The sequence below is a fragment of the Amphibalanus amphitrite genome, unplaced genomic scaffold (assembly GCF_019059575.1).
Source record: "Amphibalanus amphitrite isolate SeventyFive unplaced genomic scaffold, NRLGWU_Aamphi_draft 000259F_arrow, whole genome shotgun sequence".
Taxonomy (NCBI): Eukaryota; Metazoa; Arthropoda; class Thecostraca; order Balanomorpha; family Balanidae; genus Amphibalanus; species Amphibalanus amphitrite.
In genome coordinates this window covers 661,290-682,648 of record NW_024881754.1, presented here as the reverse complement: position 1 = coordinate 682,648, position 21,359 = coordinate 661,290, and the positions used below count along the sequence as shown (strand labels likewise).

Below are 21,359 nucleotides of genomic sequence, written 5' to 3'. Positions count from 1 at the left end.
GAAGAGCACCGTAGTTTGACAAAATTATTTGGAATGCTAGGAGGGCAGAGGACGGGATCCCTAGGACAAACAACAAATTAGAAGCGGGGCACCGGGGAATTAAAGAGATGGCATATCGCGGGAAATACATATTTACAGTCATAGATATCTTGCATTTTTGAAGCGAAGTGAATGGGAAGGGAACAGAGGTCCAACGAAATTGCTATTTTGACGATAGCTATTTCGTCACTAGCTGTCTTGAGGCACTAGCTCTTTATGCTTCACTAGCTACTTTGACGCTAGCTGTTTTGTCACTAGCTGTTTCTAAGCACTAGCTATTTTGCTTCACTAGCTATTTTGACGCTAGCTGTTTTGTCACTAGCTGTTTTGAGGCACTAGCTGTTTTGTACTAGTTCAAAAGTCACTAGCTCAAATGTCACTAGCTATTCTGACGTGCACCCGTCAGTCGCGGTCCGTAGGGGTTGGTACGCGGTGCTTCCTGCCAACACACCCAGCCGCATGGCGTACGTTATTCATGCTTGCCCTAAAAGCTGCAAGAATGTATTTGCAATGCGCCTCTTGTCGGTATTTAACCGTGAAGGAAGCCGCGATAAACTGCTCATCAGCCTAAAACGGTAAGAAAGTGATCAGTCTCCTCAGTTCGTAACTCTTGTATGTCAATGTCGCGTGTGTCTGAGCCGAATGCATTGCTAATGCATTCAATTACACGAAAGTGATATAGGGCTATTATAGAATATCGGATAAAATTATATTGGAAAATTCGGACAGATGATAAAGATTTGTACAACACGATGCGATGAAACACGATTTCGTTAGAAAATCGTCCTTATGTTGTTCTTCTTAAGACCTCATAGCTTCGTGACCTGACCTGACCCGGTCAATTTTTTTTTGTATACCTAATGTATAATCTTCTAGACATTTTTCGTTGAACACCAAGGAGTTGTGAGCTTTAGCAAGCTTTCGGTTGGCTCTTTCAATAGTTCGCATTAGTTTTTTTTTGTACCAGAAGGAAAATCAAATATCAAATCCGTTGGTGTTCAAAGATCAAATTCGTTGGTGCTCAAAGATCAAATTCGTTGGTGTTCAACGAAACATGTCTAAAAGAACATATTCTGCCAAAGTACACCAATGAGGATCTCGGGAAATTTTAGTTCTTGGTCGACCCAACAGGTGGCAGTGGCTGCTCAGAGCGGTCAAGATGGATGGCGCTTTTGTGACTGTTGTGGCGCAGCGTCAAATTCCACGTGCTGGACCTATGTGTTTCACTGTGGTAGCGTGGTTGTGGCGTGGCGGATTGGGGTTTTGGAAGATCGGTGAACTAAGATATCTGAGTCGTTGAAGTATGGATAAGTACGCATCAATGAGTGTTAGGGACCTCAAGAGCCTTCTCATCAAACGGAATGCCAAAACTACTGGCAAAAAACCGGATCTCATCGAGAGATTAAGGTACTTGGATTCTGCCACCGGCTCAAGCTCAGGAAGCTTTGCGGGGTTTGACGGATGTGATGAAGTATCGTGGCCAGGCTTAGCTGAGTTTGTCCATGTGAACGGAGCAGTGCCCAAGAATGACATTAATGTTGCCAAGGTCGGTATTTACTTCCTGGAGCATAATGTGTCTGTGAGCAGGTGCTCCAAAGTGCAGAAGTCGGGCTTTGCAATGTTTAAGGAAGGGTTTATGTGCTCATGCAGCTATAGCACCAGTGATAGGAACCTGTTCCTACGAGCTACTGTATTCGCAGAGATGAAGAAAGATGTGACGTATCTGGTGGAATGTCGCATTCAGGACAGTGAAATAAGGTACACCAGCTGCGAATGTACAGCTGGCCGTGGCCCTCATGCCATTTGCAAGCATGTTGCTGTGCTGCTTTATAATTTGGAGCAGTATGAAAGGACTGACAAATGGATGATGTCCAAGTCATGCACTGATGTTGCTCAGTCATGGCCTCATCAACCGAAGAAAAGAGTTCTGGATCCCCACGAGGCCAAGACTCCAGAGGACATTTTGAATGCGAATGAGGATCATGCGTACTTTGCAGACCCCAGGCCAGCAAAGTTTCAGAAAATGGACTCCAAACGTCAAAGAGTTGAGATGATGCTGATTAACTATTCATCAACAAGGTCGCACAGTTTGCATCTCGGTGAAATATGTCAAGGTAAGGCAAACATGCAAGCAGTTGTGGATGACCATGATTACCTAAGGTCAAGCTTGACAGAAGCATGGGTGGACAACATCACAAAGGTCTCCAAAGAAGAGGCTAGCTTGCTGGAGAGAAAGACAAGGGGACAATCAACATCTAGTTTGTGGACTGCAGAAAGGCGAGTGAGACTGACTGCTTCTTCGGCGCACAGAGTGTGCAATGTGAAGAAGAACAGAGACAGCCTAGCTGCCAGCCTATATGATCCTCAAAGTCTTGGTCATATTCCAGCAGTCAGGTGGGGCAAGGCAAATGAGTCACAGGCTTTGGAGAAATATGCTGAGGTCACTGGTAGAGCAGTGCAAAAGTGTGGGTTATTTGTATGCGTTGATATGCCTTTTCTTGCTGCCAGTCCTGATGGGGTGTGTTCCGACAGGCTTGTCAAAATCAAATGTCCATATAAGAAGGAAGTGAGGGAAAGCGAAACACTGCTGGATGCTGGGTACCTGCCCTTGGTAAAAGATGAAAATGGAAAGGTCAGTTTAAAGGAGTCGCACCCATACTTTTACCAGATCCAGCTGCAAATGCATGTGACTGGCCATAGCATGTGTGATTTTGTGGTATACACTCCCAAGGATATGTGCATTGTGGAGGTTAAGCGCAATGAACCTTTTATCACTAACATGGTCAGGAGCCTGGCCTCCTTTTACCAAGCGCATTACAAGCCCTTACTGGCACGAAAGCTGTTTGGATGTGGCAGCTAAGGACTGGCGACAATGGTGATGTGTGACTGTGTCAGAGGTATGACTGTACAATGGGTACAGAAGCATCCGGATTATGTGCTGATGTGTTGTATTCCGCATGTTGATTGAATACATATTGAGCATCAGCAGTGGCACCATTTTCTTGTTCTTTGATTCACCAATCACCGATCATCCCAATGAAGGTTTAGGAATCTTGGTTCTCGTAACACCACTTAGGTACAAGCCTATTTTTACTGAGTGAGTGCCTAGTGAAGTGCAAGAGGTCAATGTAGACTTGGCATTTCGCAACTAAAATTATTGCTGCCATCTGGTGCCATTTGAACCAACAGATTTTCATTTGCCAAGTTGTTGATGTTCCTACTTATCAATACATATTTCAGAACAGACCCAATCACATAAACAGTGGCAAAATATGTCGTAAGGCACATCATTGTATTTGTAAATCCACCTTGAAAAGTCGGTATTACAATGCAAGACAATGTAAGTACATTGGCCTGGGACCACACATGTGACTGATAGTGCACTTCCACAAAAATGTCCAGGCGAGAACAGGTATGATACATAGAAAAAATGTCACTGCAAATGGCCAATGGGTGAAACTGATAACTGAACATGTAACAGAATCTGCACACCAAGAGCTGGTCAAGCAAGAACAGACAGGAAATTCTGCCTAAGACACAATCTTTCGCCTAAGGTTCACCAGCATGAAGCACACATAGATGATCCTGCTAGCAAACACAACCTTCGATTGGTGGATTTTTTGACTGAGGATACTGTAAGTTTTTGCCAGACCTATCACTCTTTCCACATGAATTCTCCTAGCTGAAATGTATGTCGATTTCCTCAAATCTGCAACAGAGAGCTGTGACTTCCCTTTCATACTCACAGGCACATTTAAAATAAGGCCTCGATCCTTACACATTTGTTCTATTTGGAAGCCCCTGTCTGCCAAAATAACATCTCCATCACTTAGCTCATCAAGCACTTTTGATGCCTCAAGAATAACTTTGTCACTGTATGAGCCGCAGTAGCCGGCAGACACATGGGTCACAAGACATGATGGAGAAATTCCCACTAGAGCTTTCACAGTGTTAGCACTCTTGCAGCTCGAGTATGTAGCCTGTTGAAGGGTTGGATTACTAGGTCGGTCGATCTTCATTTCGGTGCAGTCCAAAATTATCCTTACATCTGCCTCTGCAGCATCAGATGGCTTAATATTCCACTCCTTGAATTCAAAATACATAAAATTCAGCCACGTGTGAAAGACGGGACCCACCAGTCCTTCAGGAATGGCAAATCTGTCTGACAGTTCTATGTCTGTCATGTTCCTTCTGAGCTTAATCAAAGCCAGTAAAAATGCGTCCTCTGGCTGCAGCGGACATGTTTTGTTTGCTCGTGGTCCATAGTCCAACTCATATGCAGCTGGTCCCAACAAATGGAAAACAAACATGAAATGATCAAAGTCATCAAATCCAGTATAATATTGCACCAATCTTGGGTTTTCCTTATAATGCTGGATGGACAGCCCTTGCCTGGTTTCACCGGTTTGGCACCCTGCATCCACACATCGCTTGACCACAGGTTCACAATCCGCTGCACTTGACCCTTGCTCTGTTGCTGAGTCTCTGAGCTCCGTCTCCACAGTCACTTCTTCAATAATGTCCACATCATCCTCTTGATGCCCACTACTTTCTTCAGGCTTGTCCTGCTTGCTTTGTTCATCTCGTTTCAGCTTCCTCAGCTGCCGTGAGGACAACACTTTGTGCTGATCTGAGGACCACTGAAACAACGAAGGCACACTGCCTGGCTTCAGCTTTTTATGGTGCTTTACTCCAGCCTCCTTTGATGCCCATGACTGTTCGTCTGTTCATTGTAATCGTCATGCTTGAAATGTTTAGAACAGACCCGGCTGTGTTTGGTGGGCTGGAAATGGTCGCGGCGAATGGCATGAAGCCATTGTTTGCGAAGCTTGCGATCTTTTGGAAAGGCATGTCCATAAGATCTTTCCGAACACCTGGGGACACAACAGCCAGAAACCATGTCTACGAATCTTCAGAGTGGCCTCGTTATCAGGTTTTATAACTAAAACATGAGAGGTCAGCTGACTCTGAGCAATATCAATATCAAGTTGAACTTGAAGTTATGAAATTTTGGTTGATGAACGCAAGTTGATTGGGCTCACATCAGCAAGAAAAAGTAAAATTAAAAGACTTATAATTATTGGCCGAAAACAAGGCAGGGCTGCGGAGTCGATGGATTTTCAGTGACTCCGACTCCGACTCCACTCCCGCTTCCAAAAAGCAACTCCGACTTCGACTCCGGCTCCGGGCAGAATTATCGACTCCGACCGACTCCAACTCCGACTCTCGACTCCGCAGCCCTGCTAGGTCTGCGGAATCGATTATTTTTTCGGTGACTCCGACTCCGGCTCCGGTTTCCAAAATCGACTCCTACTCCGGTCATAACTGTCGACTCCGACCGACTCCAACTCCGACTCCGCAGCCCTGATTGCGAGGGGTTACTTCCAACTCACTTGTGCACGGCACCCTACTAACCGGTCTCTAGCGATTTGCCAAATTTGAGCGAAATCGGCCCAGCCGTACTCGAGATCTGAAATCGGCACTCTGTACGTGCGCACGTGCAAATTGGATCCCAACTGACTTTTGCACGGCACCCTACTAACGAGTCCCTAACCGTGTACCAAATTTAAGCGCAATCGGTTCAGCCGTTGTTGAGATCTAGAAGCGACCCCTGCACGTCGCTTGTGCAGCAGGACCCCAACCATGACACATGGGAGTGCATTGCCTGGTGAGTGCCTACTTACATAGGGTAGGGTGGGGTAATTTGAACATGTGGGGCAATTTAAACATAGTGTGAAAAACACAAAATTGAGGAAAATCCATAAGTGGCATGACAATAAGACCAATGAGGGAAATTATCGTAACTAAAAGGGCTATCATATGAACGGGGTTTAAAGTTTCAGGGAATGAAGATGTTGACGCACACTGTAAAAAATCAATTTCGCAAGTAAAAACGCCTAAAAACACGTCATTGCAACTTCATTGCAGCGCAAAATCTTGCATTGCTAGCGCCTAGTACACAACGGCTTTTGTTGCACAATGACCTAATCAGTGCCTTCAATCCAAGAAATTTGCTTTTGAAACCTGTTTTTAAATATGGCAAAACAACTTTTAGCGTGGGGTAATTTGAACATAGTGTGAGAATTTCAATGAAGACAGGGATAGCTCCGAAAAAAACAACGCTTCCAGTTTTTTTTTTTGCCAATATTTTCGACCCAAAGCAGTAGCAGATAAGTGATGTCAGTTTTATAAAATTTACGTCCAATATCCGTCTAATGTCCGGCATTTTCGTTGATTTCCATTCAAAAATGTTAAAGTCGGCCATTTGTCCAAATATGTCCGAAAATTACGCATTAATGAATACTCAAAACTGTCATTTAAATTGCTTATAATGTAACTTTACCAGCCGAAAAGAGTTCATTATATTGAGACCTTAACAAGCTTTCCATTCGCCAATCAATGCTATGCACGATTACTTTATAAAAAGCGCTGAAGTGTAGCAAGCCATCGTCCAATGTTGTCCAGTCTGCTACCTTTGTCCAACTAATTCCGAATTGGACACGGGACAAAATCAGAACTCCAAATGTCCAGGTTTCGATTGGCACCACTATAACAGATGCAGTAAGGTTGGGAGAGTTTTTATCGAACAAAAATGATAGACGTTCTGTTAATTGAGGAGAGGCGAATTATGTCAACTGACCGGTGTGCAGCGTGCAGATATTGATACTCTGCAACTGTTATTTTTGTTGTTGTGTTGATTTTTCAAGTGAAGGTATGTTTAGAATTGTTCTGCCTATTTGTTTATGGGTCAAACAACATCGGTGCTGGCGAGACTATCGTTTTTATGACAGGTAAAGGCAGTATGTTCAAATTACCCCACGGTGGGGCAATTTGAACACACCGTGACTTGGTGGAGAAGTGAGGCTATGATATTCAAGGAATGCTCGGCTCGTCCAAAAATGAGGCTTGCATGGTGAAAGCAAGTGACACTTGCTCTACTGAAGCAGTTTTTCTTCATCCAGGGTTGAGTTGGAATTTGGTACAACGGAGAAGACGTAAAAATATGTTCAAATTACCCCACACTACCCTACCAAGTTTCAGCGCAATCGGCCAAGCAATTACCGAGATATTGCAATTGTTACAAATCTGATACCTCTTCGTTTTGCACGTGGCACGTGCATAAGCGGTCACCCACATGCATCGGGAATAGTCCAATGCTTGGAAGAAGGAATGAAGCTACCCTACAAAAATTACCGCATGTAAATCGGTCAAGTGGTTGCTGAGATATAAGCCTCGCAAAAGCGTGACCACGGCCGGCCGGCCGGCCGCTCATACTTAGAAATTTCCGTTTATCTACGAAAGACTACGCTCGCTTCGCTCGCTCCGTAACCAAGCGCGTACACCCACAGAAGCAAGTTTTCTTTTTGATACAACCCTTGTTTTCTCTTTCCAGCGTACATGCCACCAGCGCCAGTGGATGATCTGGGCCAGAGGCGGATGGCGAACGAACTACTGGAGGCGACGTCGGAGCGAAAGGTGGAGCTCCTGAGGTCCACGTTCGCGTTTCGACGGAACTACCTGGTGAAAGGTCGGAACACCATGGCACGATATGCGGAACGGTATCCCGCGGCCATGACCTTGGATGCGGTAAATTATGCAACCTAGCTAAGACCTGCATAGCAGTAGCACCCAGTTGTAGGTAGGTACTCACCCTAACTCAATCTTACCTGCTAACCTTCAACTTGCCAACAGTTATAACTTGCCAACAGTTATAGCTCACCTTGCCAAGCTGCATCCAGGGAAACAGTCAACTGATGAACTGACTCATTGGGTGGCTGGTGTGAGTCTGTGCATTTAAAGTGTGATGTGCATTCTCTGAAGCTGCTCTGCACTGCTGTATGTCATGTTAGATGCTCAGAAAAATGTGGGAAATGATCACTAAGCTACTTTAGTGCTTTATTAACGCTTGAGACATGAACAAGTACAAATCCTGCAGGACACAGCCATGAGTTAGGTGCTAGGTGAATATGCTATGTGAATGTGCTGGTTCCCTGTTTGGCTGTTTGACTGTAGTATGTATACAGGGTGTCCGGATAGTTCTGGCGCTTTTCAACATTTTCTAAAACAAATGCCATTGGTTCATAGATACTAATCAATGGATCAAAACAATGACCAGGTACACCAAGCCACATGCTTCCGCTACGTGCTCATTCAATGTAACCATCGCCGGCGCCGACGACGGCCTCGACGTAGGGGAGGAAGCGTCTGCGGGTTTTGACGATGCGGGGCATTTCCAGGTCCTCCCATGCTGTCATAATGCGAGTCTTCAGCGACTCCAGGTTGGGGTGAGAAATGGCCTAGATCCTGTTCTACAAAACGCGTAGCACGCCTTAGTCGAGCGGGTCAGGTTAGGAGAATAAGGCGGCCTGATCTCATTTCGCCACGGTGATCTGGCCCGGCAAGCTCCTCTGTCAGTTTAGCTTGAATGGCAGCGGCGTTGTTGGAGGGTGCTCTGTGCTGTTGAAATGCGAAGTGACCCTTAGGGCATGTCGTCTTGACCCTCGGGTTGATGTGGCTGTCCAGGAACCCCTCGTGGGCCAGCCTGTTATTCATTTATTCGACATTGACGAAGATGATGGGACATTTTTGTCCATCAGACCCCCGCACTTTCTTCGATTGCCGCGCTGAAATGCTGCTCCGTTCCCATATCGCGTTCGAAACGGTCTGAGGATATTTTCTAAGGAATTCCCGAGTCGAAATAAGCCTTTACCTGCTAAACCATTCATCGAAAAACGCCGCATCGCGCTGCAACTCGAGCCTCGTTCAAGTCGCACCCGGCCGCCGCGCGCAGGCATTCAGCGACAAGGCGCATCTTCGCCCATCTACCCATCACTGAAAACGATTTCAAGGTCATATTTACACGACCTCTGGCTGGGCAATCAACGAGGGGTCATGTCTGTGATGATTGGCTGAATGTCCAATAATCACAGCGCGCGTTACACGGCGTCCAAAAGAAGCGCCAGGACTTTCCGGACACCCTGTATGTTACAGGGAGTTTGAGAAATCCGTGAGTTTGCAAACTCCCTAGTGAGTTTGCAAACTCCCTGACCCATCAGTGAGTTTGCAAACTCACTAAGGAGTTTACATATTCACTAGGGAGTTTGCAAACTCACTGACCGGTCAGGGAGTTTGAGAAATTTCAGAGTGATTGGGCCAAATAAAAACAAGTGTGCAGCATATGGGTGGCATACGTGCCGTCCGTGATGTTAAAACAATGGAGGCTAGCTCTAAGGCCTCGCACGCTGACAAAAAGCTTATAGATCATATGCACACCATGAATACCTTTTTTATTTTAAACTGCTCAGTGATTTACCCATGCATGTACCGCCGCTTCATTTAGTTATACATTTATTTAGTTCACGTCCCAATTAGACCCGTTCCACTCAAGTGTGGCTATTCCAGAGTCAGGCTAAATATATCAAAGTAGAAACAGCTCACTGTTGGTCACTTATGCTAAAGTACAGGCACACGCATCAATTCACGCCCATTCCCACTCCGCCATAGACGTGTCATCGAGAGCCGGCGCTGCTGGCAGCCAGCCCAGCTGCGACTGGCGCACGCTGCTTGTTTGTTTTTGTTTTGTTGGGTTAGGCCCTTTCGGTCTGACAACACCATTTCAGAGTCGGATGAATGATAGGAATTATAGGGAGAGACATTGGTCTGGGCAGACACCCTATATGCAGAGTCGCCGGGGCTGAGCCCGTCCGAATTGACAGACCGACCAGCCCCCCAAGCACTCTTTGCACCCGGCTACGGGGTGCGCTCCCTCGGGAGCAGCGGTGCCGCTCCAAGGGAGCAGCCCGCATGAGATAAAGGTGCCTGACCAGCCCGGAGTGGGGGTTTCGGCGTGGACGAGAAGGATTTCAGTATCCTGATTCTTGAGGATGGAAACGACGGAACGGAGGAGCACGTTGCTCCGAACCTCCCCTTTACATAGCCGCGAGTAGCATTTTTTTTTTTCGGTAGAACAATGAAGGATCTGTAAGCTTTTTGTCAGCGTGCGACGGTTATATAGGCCGTACCACTAGTCGCTTTTGTTTTAACATCACGGACGGCACGTATGCCACCCTCATCTTACACATTTGATTTTATTTGGCCCAATCGCTCTGGAATTTCTCAAACTCCCTGACCAGTCAATGAGTTTGCAAACTCCCTAGTGAATTTGCAAACTCCCTAGTGAGTTTGCAAAGTCACTGATGGGTCAGGGAGTTTGCAAACTCACTAGGGAGTTTGCAAACTCACGGATTTCTCAAACTCCCTGTAACATATACAATTTACAAACAAGCACAGGGTCACAGTTGTATTCTATCTCCACATAAACATACAACAAAAACAGCCATATAGCCTCACTCTGAACACACAACAAATAAATTAAGCCTTTGCAGGCACAAAAATGCTTTGATTTACAGGACAGGTATACAACATATCCTCTGTCCTGGGGGATCTTGCCGCCGAGTTGAGGTACGATGACTGAACTTCAGATTGATCAACCTTTTCTTCTTAGCCACTGCTTATATGTATACGAGAAAGACTTAATGCTTATTTATAAACTGCCTTGAAAATTAAATGATCTACCTTCAATTCTGGCATGAAGGCACAAATAAAATAGTTCCATCTCCTCTTGGAATACACAAAGCAAAATATTTAATAACTTTAAGTGGCTGGACAATAGCAATTAGCATAGCTTCCCGTCAAGTTAACTTCTAGCACTGATGAATAACACTGACAACTCTGATCCAAGATAAACTTGGAATGTGTAAACCTGCCTAGTCAATCATGCCACAGATGAACTTGAGCCCAACATGATATTTTGCGATAGGTATACATCAACGTTACTTTGCAGTTTGGAACCTTTTTGCTTATTCGCTTCATATTTTGTAACAAACGCGCAAAAACTGCAATATAACAGCACTAAATGCTTCTTGACAAAATGCAACAGTAGTAAAACTTAGCCCTGATGGCATTCATTCTTAGTGGAAATGTAATTACAAAATATTTTGTAGTAAGTATCAAATTTCGGCTGAAAACAGTGCACGGTTTAAAAAAGAATCATTCCCATGACCGTCCATTCTTGCGGTCCTGAAATCGCCACTATTTCCGGCCTCTTCAACGCAACTCGTTGTCCAGACGTAAATATGTAAATATGCATGATATACCTACATATTTTGGAACCTTGCTTGTTATGCCCTTAATGTATTGTAATGGACTCACCGCCCACCGAGATCGGATAGCCTAAAGGCCGCCCCACACTGGAACTCGCATGCGGGTTGCGGGTTTGCGGGTTTTGAGTTTGCGGGCATAATACTAATTCATAAAGTGATTGGACCGTTACCTTATGGTAACTTCATGAATGCAGTGAAGCCGGTACACCTTCAGAAACTTACATATAGTCACAATACCAGCGCATCGAACCAAAATTAGACTCCAACGAAAAACCCGCAAACCTCGCAGAAGTCGCAGACCTCGCAGCGAGGAAAATGGAAAGTTGACTCAAAATCAACTTTTGGAATGCAATGCAAGGTCGCTCGCAAGCTAAAAACATGCAGACTCGCTTGCTAGATGGTAGTGTGGGTCACTCAGCCTAGCTTGTATTATTCGATTTTGAAGAAACCCGAAAACCCAAAAACTCGCAACCCGCATGCGAGTTCCAGTGTGGGGCGGCCTTAAGCGGTTAAGGCGTCGACATTGTCGCCGACATTGTTAGTCGGGGGCGGCCGGTTGGAATCCGGCCCGACCCCGTCCGTTGCTGGTCGGTTGTAGTTAAGGTTTTTGCTGTTGCCATACGTAGCGCTTTTGTTTCTTGTGTCGCGCCGTGATTGGCTGCTGTGATTGTGGCGCGCGACCCGAGGTCATGTCGGGGGCGCGCCGGGGACGAACGGTCAGTCGACGCGCGGACTAGCTCGGGTAAGTGTCCAGGCTGTGAGGAGGGACTCGGGGCGACTCTGGGAGGGTGCCAATTCCTACCCAGCTGACCGGCAGTACTGCCTGGATTATTCTAGCAGTGCTGCTGGCCGCAGCAATCCCTCTGCCCGCTGTTCGGGCTGTGTGCGGCCCGGGGTACGGTCTCGGACGTGCATTGCTCGGGCAGTCGGGGGGATCGAGTTGTCGGCGGCGCCTCGGATTCCATCCGGGAGTCGCCGGCGTTTCGCTCCGCCCCGCGTCCTCCTGCAGGGGACGTCAGGCGAGTAGATTGAAAACCTGCACTCTCCTGGGCGGCGGGCAAGGTTGGGTCTGTATGTGATTTGGGTCCCTCTGTATGTGATTTCTGTCGTACTGCAAGGCACTCGTGGTGCAAACGTTACTGGTAGCGTGGACTCGCGCAGCACGGCTGCCCTTGTGAGAGTTCCTGTGGAATACAGGGGAGGAAAGGGTGAACACACGTTTGTTCCGGGGGAAGATTCTCTTGACGCCCACGGGTACGTCGACGGGACAGCTCAGCGTACACAACAGTATTGTTGTTGTTTTTCGGGGACAAGGCCTAAACATAATGTATTTTGTGTGACTGTTTTTGCCATTTCCCGTTCCCGGTGCTGCATCATTTTATCACCTGCAATTGATTCGTGACGATTTTTTGCAGGCCTTATGCGCGAGCGGCGGAGATTCTGGGCATGACGAAGAGCGGTGTGAGGACGCTCGTCAAGCGTCAGCGAACATCTGGCGCAGCAGCACAGCAGCCGACACCAGCGACCACCATAGACAACTTCACCATCGGCGCGATCCGACGTCACGTGTACGCACGTTTCGCCAACAAGGAGTTCCTGACAGTCGAGCGTCTACTGGATGGGCTGACTGCCGATGGGATCCTGCGACCAGATACCTCAGAGAGCACGCTGCGTAGAATCCTGCATCAGATGGGGTTCCGCTACCGATCAACGCAACGAAAGATGTATGTCAGAAAGGAGACGTCGGACATCGTCTGCCGCCGCATTCAAGCTCTGCGCAAACTGAAGCAACATAGAGAAAACGGGCATCAAATCGTGTACGTTGATGAAACGTGGTTTACCACAAGGATGTGCCACAGTCGGGAGTGGGTGGACAACACCCAGGCTGCCACCAGTGCGACGTACAGCCGCCAGGCCCCACCGGGAGACGGTGAGCGCTTCATCGTGGTGGCGGCCGGATCCGAGGAGGGGACGATCGACGGCTCGTTCCTCAGCTTCGTCTCCAAGAACAGGAGTGGTGACTACCATGGGGAGATGAACAGTGAGCTGTTCATTCGATGGCTGACGTCACACCTGCTGCCGTCGCTGAGTCGGCCGGCAGCGCTGGTGCTGGATAACGCTCCCTACCACAGCGGGCTGACCGAGGAGAGCCGCTGTCCGACGAGCGCCACCAGGAAGGCCGACCTCATCAACTGGCTGACCCAGCGCGACATCCCGGCACCGCCCGGCGCCACCAGACCTGAGCTGCTGCTGCTATGCCAACAAAACAAACCGGAGCCTCAGTTCGTCGTCGACAACATCATCCGCGAGTGGGGGCACGAGGTGGTCCGTCTTCCTCCGGGACACCCCGAGCTGAACGCGATAGAGCAGGTCTGGGGGTGCATGAAGCGCCACGTACGGTCGTCTCTACAGAGATTCACCCGAGCCGACCTCCAGGACAGGCTAGAAGAGGCTCGTCTTCTCGTCACTAGTGAGGTGTGGGCCGGAACAGTCCGTCGGTCCAGGAGCTTCGAAGACGGCTACTGGACCACGGACAACATTCAGGAGAGCATCGACCGCATCATCATCACCGCTGACGACGACGACGACGACGACTTCTCGTTTGATCAGGAGTCTGATGATGACGTAGACTAAATATACTCTTTGAAACATGCTACTAACGTCTTGTCTTAGTACCGGGTATGAATGCTCAGCTGGTGTTTGTGGATATAACGTGCATGGCGAATGATGGCTCAAATATCTACCTACATAGAGTATTCTTTTTAGAATGGACCGAGTGTTGACTGTTAGCACTTCTATCAATGAAATATTTTCTTCGACTCGCTAAGAATGTCACCCAGATAGGAAGACTATACGCGTACGCCAAATATTACGAAGATTTAAGAATAACAGAAAATAATTAAATGATTATTTAAAAAGTTTGTCAACGTAATTATGTAAATGAGATACATAATAATATAATATATTTACACAGTCAAGTTAATTTTTTTTTAATTAAAATTTTAATTTTAGGTTCTTGTAGATATCAAACCGCCAGGGACGTTAGTACACTTCGTGTTATCCTGCCAAGCCCCAATATGCCCCAACTTAAATGTTTCCGTAATGCACCGGTACGCATAGCCGGAGGGGAGCCGGATCCGCCGGAGCCGTCATATTTTGCCCTGAGTGGGAGCCGGAGCCGGAGCCGTATTGCCATTTTACTCGGAGCCGGAGCTGGAGCTGACTCAAATGTTCAAGGCTCTGCATCCCTGCTGCTAAGTCAATAATTCGTATAGTTAATTGGTAAAGGGCCATACTGAACAATCTCGGTTTTTTCTCGGATTAAAAAACCTGGTAAAAGGCCATACTGAACAATCTCGGTTTCGAGATGTCCGCCCATCTGAGACCCGACGCACACAGCATGCAGAACCGGTTCTGAGTGAGGATCGACCGACAGATGGCAGTCCTGTCTGAACGGTAGATGGTAGGGAATTCGTATTTAGTAGGCGGGGCTTCGCGAGCAGCCTGACGATAGCCGCCATCCGGGCTGATATTTCACTTAGCATTACGAGTGAACGGGAAGTACCCTAAATATTTATTTGACATTAAAAAACCTTAATAATAAAAAAATAGGCCGGGGTCTGAAATGTCCATTGCCGAAGTTTCGTTCTTGAGAGGCAACGCATTCAAAAGTTATTGCGAAAAAGTCGCGTCCCACGCGGTTTGACGTCCACAGTAGTGCTGGAGCACCCGAGGTGGTGTTTATGAGGTCAGATGTGCTGCCCAGCCAGCGTGTGGGGAAGACAAGCAAGCCGTACCACACATGGGTTCTGTGCCGCACCACTGGAGAAGTTCTATCAGCGCACTGCACATGCATGGCAGGATGAGAACTGACAAATACCTTGTTCATTATTTCAGTGGATTCCTTTGTATCAGTAGTTAAAGCTTGCGATTGCAAGCTGGTTTATCGCATCTCAGTTTCACAACTGTGTCAAATGCAGCTTTGGTGTCTTATTGAATTGTGGCTACAATGTACAACTTACAGATTTGTCTTTGGTTTTACCTTACCTTGCTGGTAATCGAGAAAAGAAAAGACCACTGGCCTGCGAATCCAGTTCTCATCAAGCTCAAAGGTTGTCACTGACAGGATTCATGTGTGGAGGATGGTAAGCTAGTTTTCTTGCTTGTAATGTAGGTACCCACCTAAATCATGGCTGGAGAAACCTAATGTCTGATATCTCAGGATGCGGTATATTTGTCCACTGATCAGCCATATGTGAGGGGGTGCTGGATGATGAATATTCTGAATATGTGTGTTGTGCTAATAGCATTTGGTTTCTTTTTCAGGTTAGATGAAACATATTGGACGCATATTGGCCATAGACGTCGGCGCGCCCTAAAGCCCCAATAAACAAACAATCATCCACCATCATCATCAATTATCATCAGCGTAAAGTCAATAGAAAATCTGGTCAAGAGCTTTCACACTAGTGCAGTCAGCTGCTAAAACCAGGCCAGTGTCAGTTAACAGCGCTTCTTCCTGCTGATCATTCCACTGTAAATAATCATAGTCTGTGACCATTCTCTGTTGCAGACATGTATCGCGACCACCTTAGGTCGCGAAACGAGAGCATGGAGGAGGCCGACCTCGAGAAGAAGGTCCGGAAGTCCCTAAGTGAAAAAATCGCGGACCTGAACCGCTCAAAGTCGAAGCTCGGCACCAAAGCCAAAGAGCTGTAAGCGCTGTAAGATAACGTCCAGTTGCGGCCTAGCGTGGACTGTATTTCATTGTACGCCAATTGGTGGTGGTATAAATATATTGGTGTTCATAATCGTACCTTTTATCACCAGGATCACCACGGGCTCAGAAAGTGATCGAAAGGGAGCGCCTCCAGGATCAACAGGAACCACAGAACACCGCCAAGGAGCACAGTGACTATCAGAATTCCTGAAACAGTCGCGCCATCAATTGATGGCGCGACTGTTTCAGAACCTTCAGACCGTCAGAAACCATCAGACCATCACAAACCACCAGACCCCTGAACCATCAGAAACCATCAGATCATCAGACCAGTGGGCCAATTTCCATGCACCATCAGACCATCAGAAAAATCCTGATGTTTTTTTTTTTCCTAGGGATGCAGCCACGCTGTTGCTGTGCTCTTCAAGGCGCAGGCTGCGGTGATGCTGGGCCTGAACAACACTGCATCCACGAGCAAGGCGTGCCAGTGGAACAGGCAGTTTCGTACGTCTGTTCAGGCAGATAAAGTGAAGAACATCGAGCTCACCCTATCAGGAAAACAAGCAAAAAGAAGGTCGGGAGCAGCTAGCACCACGCCAATGGCAGATGACAAAAGGCAGAATATCCAGGAGCTGATGGTAAGCTTCGGCAGCAAAAACAACTGTGCTTTCATGACATGTGTGCCACCAGCCACCAGCATTCACCAGTCTGTGATGCCCAGTGGACCTCTCCTGCCGTGTACCATTCTTAAGATGTGCGACCTGTCAAGGCTGTCAGGAGATGATGAGATATCATCCGCATACCTCAAAGCGTTCATGGAGAAGTTGCCCAAGATGTTTAAGGAGGAGGAACTAGGCGTTGAATCTGGTTGAAGCTCGTCAACCCGGCTTTGTTTACTTTTGCGGCGTATCGATTCGCCGCGTCCAAAGCCGGGAATTCCGGCGCCAACGTTGAGTGAATGGTACTAATGTTTACTAATCTCCAAAGCTTGTCCAAAGCCACAGCATCGGCGAATCGATTTCTGCTTTCTTTTTGCAAAATGAAAAATGCGAAATGCCAATGTTTTTTTTTTAAATAATCTAACTGGTAATACATTCAGAATTTTCATAACCTAGGATGATATTATTATGTTGATATTCGGCAAAATCGTAAATTAACTTTTGATTTGAAGTTTCGTAGAGAAGCTCCGATTTCACGCGATTCAAATATAGTGACAGTTGAGGAATCTGGTGGGTTTTAACGTAGAAATAGTACAAAAAGTAGGTGAAATCCCAATTTCAACATTAAATTACTCGTGACTCAGACCGAATTTCGAAAATCTGATTTCAGTTTCGTAAAGTGGAGTGCTGATTCTACCAAATATCAAATTTTGTATTTTAGCTGACAATTTACCTTTAAAACCCTCGCCCGCACATGCCATTTTCCCATCCTAGAACGCACATGGGGGGGGGGGTGGTTGCCACCCCCCCGCGCCATTTCGTTTCTGTTGGAGATAGAGCTTAGCGGTAAAGATCAAAAAGATTCTTTGGGAAGAGACAAATCCAATGATACCCAGTTTTACCTTCTCAGGTCAGTCATTGACCTTCCAGGTCAGGTCAAACTAAAAAATGTTGCTGTTTTGGGTCACCGTTGGATATCAAGTGCGCTGCTTATCAAATACCGATGACGATGCTGTTTTCTGGTGCCAAGCCAGCTAGAACCTCTTTGTCACACTACCCGACCAGAATTTTGCTGATGATGTCATTTCAGGTCAAGTTAGGTCAAGGTCAATAATATGTGTTTGTATGTCTGTGTGTATCTGTGTGTATACTGATGTGTGCACCGATTGTTTTTGGGTCCATATTACATGAAATCATGATCTGAGAAGCTTTTACCAAAAATGCAGTCAAAAAACTTCACAAAAAGTAAATTCAGCTTGCCTAAAACGCAATTATCTTAGATGACCTAGGTTGACCTTGACCCTGACCTTGACCCCTGTACATCGTCGAACAACATGCTCCATGATAGGTGGGAGGTAAGACTGGCAAGAAAGGCCGAAATCAGGGTGTCAAAAGCTCACAAGGCCCATGGCAAACGCAAGATGTTGAGAATTGGCCATTTGGGTCCTGACATGACCTGAAAAACAAGGTCATATCTCCGAAACCAAAAATCACAGAAACTTCAAATTTTCAGTGGACATCAAGAAAGGATAGAGGAGCAGCTATACGAAAAATCAGCCCTCTAGCTCTAAAAATGTTGAGTGCAGAGCAGAAAGACTACCTGGGGGGGGGGTGGCAACCCCCCCCCCATGTGCGGGCGAGGGTTAACGCATATTGCATTAAACAGAAGTGGAAGTTGCGTTAGAAAAAGTGACGGCTGCGCCGGTGTTGGGTACCGCTACAGGGGGGACTGATCGTAGTATCGATGACCTTGCTGTTGGCGTGCGACAGATTGGCTTGGAATCCGTTTGTACGCTCGACAATGCTGCTTCCTGTACAATATAGTCATTGAGTCCGGTCAATGTTTGCTCCTGCGGTATGCAAATGACTGCTCCTGTGGGAGATTCCCGCATGGGATATTTTGCCCGTCTAGCCCGGAGCAGGGATTTGAGGCGTGGAGAAAGACTTGACTCTTCAATGGATGGAAACTACGGAACAGATCATCGGTTTTCTATTACCTCCCAGCACAAGTACTGATGCTGGAAGCTTTTCCCAGCCATCAACCCGGGTTCCCGGCTTCGACGCATCAGACACATTGTTAAACGGGTGAATCGGCTCTCATTCATCAGGGGACTGGAGGGCTTCCCTCAAGTTTGAAATCGATTTTATTGTGCTGACATGTGTAAAAAAACGTGCCTGAACACGATTCCGTCAATGAATTAAGCTAAGGTAGTGCCATTTTCCTACAATTCCAGCCCGAAAACATCCCGAGCGCCATTGGATTAACATTTCGTAAGTAACTCATGCCCTTCGCCGCTAGAGGCACTAGCGTCGCCGGCCGGTAACGCCGGCAAGGGGCCACGCGGAGCGGAGTGGCTGGTCTAATCCTATTGAGGTCAACGCCCCTGTACTCTGTAGGTTAGATTGTAGGTTGCAGCCTGCAGGTGTAAGGTTTTAGGTGGTAAGTTTAAGGTTATAAGGTTGTAGGCTGTAGGTTTCAGGTTTCATGTTTTAGATACCTGGCTAAGGTTAGGCCAGGGTTGGTTTAGTTTGATTAGAAAGCATCTTAGGGTATAGATCCTCTCCTTGGTTGCAAAAAAACAAGTCTGAAGCCTGTTTTATGACTCCTGCTCTATCATAGAAAGGTAAAAAGCCTCTGAACTTACCTGGAAAGTGATGCAAGTTGCTTTCTCTGCACCTGGAAGGTAGCTAAGGCCCAATCTCATGTTGGTTATCTCATGCAGCATCTTCTTGCATCCCTTGTTAGCAGATACCACTGCAAAAAAGGCAAAAGTTAATGAGCAAGTATATCATGCAAATAATACAAATGCTGTACAAACACAACAAAAAGGCTTCAAATGCCTAAATAGCGCTATAACGAACTTATCTCAGTCAACCAATTCAAGACCAGACTGGATGCCCCATTTTAAACGCAGTTCACACTTGACCGTCAGTCTGTCGGTGTCGGGCCCGTCACCGTCGACCTGACGGCCGGCAGCCCGTCGAACGAAAGTTGAGATTTGGTAGCTCCCATTGGCTGCCATATATTGTGACAGAAATGGCGCACCATTTTCGAGATTGACGCAGATGGGGGAAGGGGATGGGGAGGCCGAGAGGTTAAAATATTATTTGAATTACAGAAATAAAATACCACGCATTTACATTTTTATGTCAAATATTGCTGAAATTTTATTTAAATGAAAGACACATAGGTTCGCTGATTTAAATCAGGGATCGAATCTCAAGATATCGTGCCGTAATAAACACTTTCATCTAAAAAATGGATGGAAATTGGTATTAATACTCTTAAAAATGCATATAAGCTTAATGCTGCATGAGAACGTTCCTTTTCCTCTTCCTCCAACACGCAGATATTCAAACCGACGGGCCCGTCACCGTCAAAAGTTGAACATTGCTGAACTTTCCAAAGCGACGGCCGTCAGGTCCGGCGCCGGCGCAGTCAGCTGTTGCCGACCGTCAAACGCTGCCGGTTCACACATGCCCGTCGACCTGACGGCCGTCGCTCCGTCAGATTCGGCCGTTTTGACGGTGTCGGGCCCGTCACCGGCAGACCTTACGGGCAAGTGTGAACTGCGTTTTAACCTTGGGACACAATACAAGCCGCAAACACCAACAAACACAACACACCTGCGGCGCCACGTGCGACATGCGACACACGCACGACGCGCACGACACACGTGTCGACGGACACGCCTAAGAGCTGGACTTTTTGATGACGTCTTCGGGTGACGTCATGTCGTGTGTGACGTTTCGTGAGCAGGTAAGGAAAAGTCACCACCGCTGGCGAACATTTAGTGCGGTAAATGTAACGGAAGTTGGCACAGATTCAGCACAGGTTCAGCACAGCACAGATTCGGTAGGGGGAAAAAAGGCCCCGGTAGAGGGAAACCTTTATGACCCGTTTTCCCCTAGAAATGACGTCACAAAGAGGTAAAAATGGGTATCAATCGAAAGCTCTCGTTTACCCAGACACAGTCCTGCAGGAAATTTCCACTTTTTTCCCATAGGAAAGTTTTTACGGGAAAATCAAAATTTCGGGTCAATGGGGGGTCCCCCCCGATTTCGTTCAAAATCGGCACACAGGTGCCCCACCACCAGCCGAGAAACTTTCCCCAAAACGGTCCCCGTTGCATTGACGTTTAAGGCCCTTAAAGCCCCGTAAACTCGTAAAAAATCCGTAAATTCGCCCTTGTACGGCCAAAAACGGGGCGCTAGGGTAAAAAAGGGTATCAATCGAAAGCTCTCGTTTACCCAGACACAGTCCTGCAGGAAAATTCCACTTTTTCCCCATAGGAAAGTTTTTACGGGAAAATCAAAATTTCGGGTCAATGGGGGGGTCCCCCCGATTTCGTTCAAAATCGGCACACAGGTGCCCCATCACCAGCCGAGAAACTTTCCCCAAAACGGTCCCCGTTGCATTGACGTTTAAGGCCCGTAAAGCCCCCTAGACTCGTAAAATATCCGTAAAATCGCCTTTGTACGGACAAAAAAGTGGTGCTATGGTAAAAATGGGTATCAATCGAAAGCTCTCGTTTACCCAGACACAGTCCTGCAGGAAAATTCCACTTTTTTCCCATAGGAAAGTTTTTACGGGAAAATCAAAATTTTGGGTCAATGGGGGGTCCCCCCCGATTTCGTTCAAAATCGGCACACAGGTGCCCCACCACCAGCCGAGAAACTTTCCCCAAAACGGTCCCCGTTGCATTGACGTTTAAGGCCCTTAAAGCCCCGTAAACTCGTAAAAAAATCCGTAAATTCGCCCTTGTACGGCCAAAAACG

The 21,359-nt window shown here is 47.0% G+C and overlaps 2 protein-coding genes across 2 annotated transcripts in view; one reads left to right on the top strand and one right to left on the bottom strand.

Moving 5' to 3' along the window:
* Positions 1-21,359, bottom strand: part of LOC122386696 (exocyst complex component 6B-like) — a 118,371-nt gene that overhangs the window by 33,785 nt on the left and 63,227 nt on the right. The window contains exon 6 of the transcript XR_006257430.1: positions 19,226-19,335. The gene's annotated coding sequence lies outside the window, so the exon portion shown is untranslated. The remainder of the gene's footprint in view (positions 1-19,225; positions 19,336-21,359) is intronic.
* LOC122386699 lies at positions 1,494-3,021 on the top strand. The gene has a single exon (XM_043376154.1). It carries the CDS (start codon positions 1,658-1,660, stop codon positions 2,897-2,899), a length of 1,242 nt encoding a protein of 413 aa, XP_043232089.1. The 5' UTR covers positions 1,494-1,657; the 3' UTR covers positions 2,900-3,021.